The 5,883-nt window shown below is 52.0% G+C and overlaps 1 protein-coding gene across 1 annotated transcript; it reads left to right on the top strand.

Moving 5' to 3' along the window:
- The first annotated feature begins 350 nt into the window (after positions 1–350).
- PIM3 (Pim-3 proto-oncogene, serine/threonine kinase) lies at positions 351–5,409 on the top strand. The gene is made up of 6 exons (XM_059472654.1): positions 351–903; positions 1,231–1,340; positions 1,486–1,536; positions 1,829–2,192; positions 3,487–3,663; positions 3,819–5,409. The coding sequence occupies exons 1-6, from the start codon at positions 822–824 to the stop codon at positions 4,001–4,003; spliced, it is 969 nt and encodes a 322-aa protein (XP_059328637.1). The 5' UTR covers positions 351–821; the 3' UTR covers positions 4,004–5,409.
- Positions 5,410–5,883: the final 474 nt, after the last annotated feature.

The following is a 5,883-nucleotide window of genomic DNA, read 5'->3' as shown; positions in this document are numbered from 1 at the left end:
CCTTTTTTTTTTTTTTTTTTTTTTTTTTTTTTTTTTTTTTTTTGCCGCTAATGTGTGATGCGTTCCTCTCAGACGATGTGTAACTCTGCGCGCCGGTTACTACAGATTAAGTAGTTCCCAGCCCCCCGCCCTCCCCGTGTCCGCCCGTGCGGTGGGGCGGGATAGGGCGCTGCAGTCACGGCCGCCACCCCGCGGGGGCTCCGGCGCAGAGGGGAGGGGGCGGCGGGGACGGCGGGGAGAGGTGTTTCCCCCCCTCCCCCGCGGAGGGATATTCTCGGCGCTCTCGCCGCACTCTGCCCGCACCAAAATATTGGGAGTTAAGAGGCGGCACGGCGGCGCCGCCGGCTCAGAAGCGCGCGGGCAGCTCGGCGGCGGCGCGGTCTGTCCTCCGCCCGCCACGGCTCCACTGCGGCGCCCAGCCCGCTCCTGCCACCGCGGCCCCCGCAGGGGCGGGCTCCACGCGCGGAGCCGAAGCCCCCGGACTTGTCTGCCTCCGCGGAGAGCTATAGTTCTGCCTGTGCCTGCCTGCGCCCCGAGCGGCTTTCGCCGGGTGGAAGAAGAAACGCGGGAGCGGCGCGTTCGCTGATAGCGTTTCTCCGGAGGACTTTGTGCGACTGACACTTGGACTACTGCCGGCGGGGACGGACCCCCAAGGACTTCGTGGGTTCCCGCTCCCGGCCGAAGAAGGAGCCGCGCAGAAGCTTTCGGCGGCCCGCCGCCCTCCGCCGGCTCCGGAGAGAGGAGAGCCGCGCGGAGCCGAGAGGACGCCGGCGGAGCTGCCGCGGGGAACTAACTCGACGTTTTTCTCCCCTCCTCGGAAGATGTTGCTTTCCAAGTTCGGCTCGCTGGCGCACATCTGCAGCCCCAGCATGGACCACTTGCCGGTGAAGATCCTCCAGCCAGGTACGAGGCTGGGGTGTCCCTGCCAGCGCCGCGCCGGAGGGGCGCGGACCGGCCCTGCGTTACCGGGGCGTTGGGTTCGGCGTCTCGCAACTCACGCAGCTGCGTTTATATATTTTTTAAATTTTTTTTAACAGAAAAATATTTTTTTATAAAGCCTTGGTCGGAATCAGGGCAGCGCACACAGTATGGTTCTGCCAGGCAGAGCGTTTGTGGGCTTTTATTTTTTTACATTATTTATTATTTTTATCATTATTACTGTTATTATTATTTTTCGGGTGCAGCGCGGTTGCGGACATTAACGCGGCATTTTCCCTCTTGTTTACGCAGTGAAAGTGGAGAAGGAGCCCTTTGATAAAGTCTACCAGGTGGGCTCCGTGCTGGGCAGCGGGGGCTTCGGTACCGTGTACGCAGGGAACAGGATCGCCGACGGGCTGCCGGTGAGGCGCGGGGCTCCCGGGCGGGGGCGGCGGGCGGGAGCGTGGCGCGGGAAGCGGCGGGCGCGGCCGGCCCGGCCCTCGGCGGCGGGGCGCAGGCTGAGCCCGCCCCGCCGCTCACGGCGCCTCCGTTCTCCGCACTCCGCAGGTCGCCGTGAAGCATGTGGTGAAGGAGCGGGTGACCGAGTGGGGCACCATTGTAAGTACCCGGGGGGGCTCCGGGGGTGCCGCGGGACTCCGCCGCGGCGAGGCCATTGTGTGGGCGGTGGGGCCCGCCCCGCTGGCGCGGCCTCTGCGTCGGGAGGGAATTTGGCGGGGGTTCGCAGCCGCAGCGCCGCGCCCGCCCCTCGGACTGCGGCAGCGGCAGAGGGGGCCCGCCGGCCGCGCCCTCCTCCCCGCCCTGCGCGCCCTCCCCGCCTCCCTCCCCTCAGCGCGGGGGTGCCCCGGGCCGCGCCACCTCCCCGCTAACCCGCGCCCCTTTTTCTGCCCAGAGCGGCATCATGGTGCCCCTGGAGATCGTCCTTCTCAAGAAGGTGGGCTCCGGCTTCAGAGGGGTCATCAAGCTGCTAGACTGGTACGAGCGGCCCGACGGGTACCTGATCATCATGGAGCGGCCCGAGCTGGTGAAGGACCTGTTCGACTTCATCACGGAGAAGGGTGCCCTGGACGAGGAGACGGCCCGCGGGTTCTTCCGGCAGGTGCTGGAGGCGGTGCGCCACTGCTACGGCTGCGGCGTGGTGCACCGGGACATCAAGGACGAGAACCTGCTGGTTGACCTCCGCACGGGCGAGCTGAAGCTCATTGATTTTGGCTCAGGGGCCCTCCTCAAGGATACAGTCTATACCGATTTCGACGGTACGTGCCTCCCACCCTTCCCGTGCCCCTCCCGAGGTGATGCCCTCCCCAGAACTGCCGCTTAGCCCCCTTCCAGTGACCAGTCACAGCAAGCAGAGCCCCTGGTGCGGGGGTTCATATCAGGTCTATCGGTAATGGAAACCCGTGGACCCGAAGCCGCTTAGGGGGTGTTCAGTTGCGTAGGAAAGAAGCGATTCCAGGCAGTGACGCAGCAGTTTATGTTTCCCTGTCTTGGAAAAAGCGGGGTTTTTTTCCTAGAGGGCGATCTGTTTACATGGAGGTTTTGCCAGTGTCGGATGTTTCCATGCGTGGATATGCAGTTTTTATATGCGGTGGTTTTTTTTAACTCGGAGTGGTGCCTCCCCCGCTCCCATCCTGCCAGTGTCCTGGAAATCCCGCATTGCAGATTTTAAAGCGATGGGGACAAATGCACTCCCTCGAAATGATTTGCCACAGTGGCTGGGGTCGATGTTTAGAGGTGGGAAAGCTGAACACAAGCCAGCGTGTGACCAGGGGGAGCGTTTCCCCCAGTCCTTGGAGTAGCACTGATGTAACCGGGGTCCCGCTCCCCCCGCCCCAGCTGCCGCGCTCACATCTGTTTGTTGTGAAACCCGAAGCCCTGCCGCACGTGACCCTCGCATCACGAATTCCCCGTTTTGTTTGGTATCCAAGGAGCCCTCGGACCCTGGAGGGAGGGAGGAGGAGAAGGGGGGCGAGTTGGGAAAAGCTGCCGCATAGAAGCCCCGGGGGGAGGCCTTAAAAACATAGAAACCGTAAGCGGTCCTATTTTGTTTACTGCCCTGTGGAATTGGATAAAGCAGATTAGCCCCGTGTAATGCGGGCAGACCTGAGTTTCACCTTCTTGTCGCCCTCTCCTCCTCCCTGCCAGCCCCCTTTGTCCTTTTGTGTCTATTTTTGGTGTGATGCTGCAGACGCCACGTGGTCAGTGAAAGGGAGCTTGCCTCAGTAAACAGTCAGCTGATGGGGCTGTGTTATTCCTTGCAACAAAATAGAACAACCGGATGGGCCAAGTCTGTTGATGGTGTAACCCTGCAGATGACCTGAAATTACACTGCTAATGGCTTTGGCTTGTGAAAAATTTAAAGCTGTTTAGTTTTCTGGGTTTGGTGTTGATTTTTTTATGGGTTTTTTTTTTTTTTTTTTTTTGGTTTTTTGAAATTCCTAAATGTCAAGTTTTTGAATTTAACTTAGCTCTGCTAGAAGGAGCTGAATAATGGGGAAACACTTTAAACCTTTAACTCTAATTGTGTTGTTGTTTTTTTTTTTCTTTCAGGAACGAGAGTATACAGCCCTCCAGAGTGGATCAGATACCACAGATACCATGGGCGGTCAGCAACAGTATGGTCTCTGGGAGTGCTGTTATATGACATGGTTTGTGGAGACATCCCTTTTGAGCAGGATGAAGAAATCTTGAGGGGGCGATTATACTTCAGGAGAAGAATTTCACCTGGTAAGTTCTGCAGAAGTCCATTTGGTTTTTTTGTTTGGGGTTTTTTTTTTTTAATGGTCTTGTACTCATGAGCTTGTGTGGGTGGATTTTTGTTACTGAGGATTGTAATTTTTTTTACTTTTTTAGTCTAATACAGCTTTCTTTTTTTGTTACAGAATGTCAACAGCTGATCAAATGGTGCCTTTCACTGAGGCCTTCAGACAGACCAACACTTGAGCAGATTTTTGACCATCAGTGGATGCACAAATCTGAAGTAGTGAAGTCTGAGGACTGTGACATAAGGCTACGGACCCTTGATACTGATGTATCTAGCACAAGTTCAAGTAATGAGAGTCTGTGAATTACTAAGGACCTCGCACTGGGAGGGGGAGCTTCAAGCAGAAAGACCACAGTGCTGCTGCCAATACATAGGAGGGGCTAGAAAAATGCATTCATTATTCTGTAGTTGAATCTTTGTCTGAGGGACTTGATTTTGTTTTCCCCCTTTGCTGGTTTCTGCTTTGGAATGAGAGATTTCCTTTGGAAACGCTGATGTTTGGGAGTTGCAGGCCAGTACTTAGTCAAAGACTGACCTTATTAAGAAAGCAGTGACCTCTTGAATATATGGTAAACTTTTTTGCTCTCATAGAGCCTGGACTAGATTTTATTTGCTTTTGAGTGCCTTTTTGAAAGCTGCTTCAGTGGGACTTTCTTTTTTGAGCTGTCTATGTCCAAAGAAGATCCAGTTCATTATAGGAATTTGCTCCCTTCAGACTCAGTGCTGGGGGAAGCAGCTCCTATGATGCATTGGAGAACCTGTTCGGTGATTGAATGAAGTAGTCCCATCCACTGGTGATGGAATACTTGAACACAGACATTTCACTCCTGCCCCCTGCCCTTTACAAATCCAACCCACCTCTGCTGCTCAAAATATTTCCTATAGCCTGCACAGAATATGAACAGGTATATCGGCTTCTTTATCAGAAACATTTATTCATGTTTCCTTTTATCATCTCTACCATTGGGCATGAGAAGCCCCTTTCTCAACTCCCCCCAGCCTTTTGTCACCCTGCGAGTCTTAAAGTATGTATGGGCATGTTGAATGCACAATCAATGCAATATTCAAGGACTTCTACTTTTTTTTTTCCATACCTGTATAATGTGTTTATGTAAACTTGGTTTTTCCCGTGTACTATACAGTTATTTATTGTTTGGATTTTAGAAGACCTCCCACAGTTTTCAACTGTGGCTATTTATTTGGTTAATTTATTTGGTTAGAGTTATTCAACACTGTGCTTTCCCCTCCTTCTCCCCATGGGAATTCTAGTGGTTTGCCCATGGCACTTTTTTTTCTGCATTCCTGTCAACTTTTGGTTACAAAAAAATAAAAATAAAAAAAATTTCTGACCTTACCAGTTTTTTGTTGGAAGATGGGAAATTGTTGTACAAAGTCTAATTTAAGGGAAATAGAATGACTTTTTAAAGTTAGTCAGTATGCCTTTTGTCTGGTATTATTGTACCAGAAGTGTAAAGTAATGCTGTTTGGAAGGGTTTTAAATTATTGACATTGTACAGTCTCCGTGCATTGGCTCTGGAAGGTAGAGTGGCAGAGTCATAAACCTTAATTTATTTTAATAGCTGTGTTTCTGTGATCTGGTTGCATTTATGCAGCTTGGATTTGGATTTTTTTCTTCTGTTTAACGGTGTGAAATGTATGGAGATCATATTTTTTATACAGGTATTTCAATTAAACTTTTTTGTATATAACAGTTCTGTGTTTGTGTACTTACTTTTACCTTCATTGTTACTTGTGATGAGCTGGGAAACACACTCTGTTACCATCTCAACCCTTGTTAGAGGCCTGCAGCAGCTGAGCCAGAGTTAGGAGAAGGTCTATGCCATTAAGCAGTGACCATTGTGAAAGAATTAAGCAATCCCTCCCCTGAGCTCTATCTGCTCCTCAATCACTGCGTTTGATGCTGGACTGAGGAAGGAGTACAATACAACAGCACTAATGGCCTACATAAAAGGGAATTGGCCCTGTAATTGTGGGACTTTTACCTCTGTAAACACTGAATATCAGTGTACTTGTCCTTAAGTATAACAAGGAAGGGGTTCTGTAGCTGCTGGTGGTTACTGTTTTCACAGTTGATATGTTTACTTTCCATTACATTCAGTTTCCTTCTTCCCACTTACACCTTCCTTCTCGGGCTGGGTGAGGACTTCTGGTAAAGGGACTGC

This window comes from Ammospiza nelsoni, chromosome 5 (genome assembly GCF_027579445.1).
Source record: "Ammospiza nelsoni isolate bAmmNel1 chromosome 5, bAmmNel1.pri, whole genome shotgun sequence".
NCBI classification, from domain to species: domain Eukaryota; kingdom Metazoa; phylum Chordata; class Aves; order Passeriformes; family Passerellidae; genus Ammospiza; species Ammospiza nelsoni.
Note: the sequence above shows the minus strand (reverse complement) of the source record. Positions and strands in the feature narration are given on the sequence as shown.

What these genes read in the sequence shown, in the direction of transcription:
- PIM3 (XM_059472654.1), top strand. Translation starts at nt 822, where the DNA reads ATGTTGCTTTCCAAGTTCGGCTCGCTGGCGCACATCTGCAGCCCCAGC. An exon ending in TGACCGAGTGGGGCACCATT is followed by an intron (nt 1,537 to 1,828) that starts GTAAGTACCCGG and finishes TTTTCTGCCCAG; the next exon opens with AGCGGCATCATGGTGCCCCT. An exon ending in CAGGAGAAGAATTTCACCTG is followed by an intron (nt 3,664 to 3,818) that starts GTAAGTTCTGCA and finishes TTTTTGTTACAG; the next exon opens with AATGTCAACAGCTGATCAAA.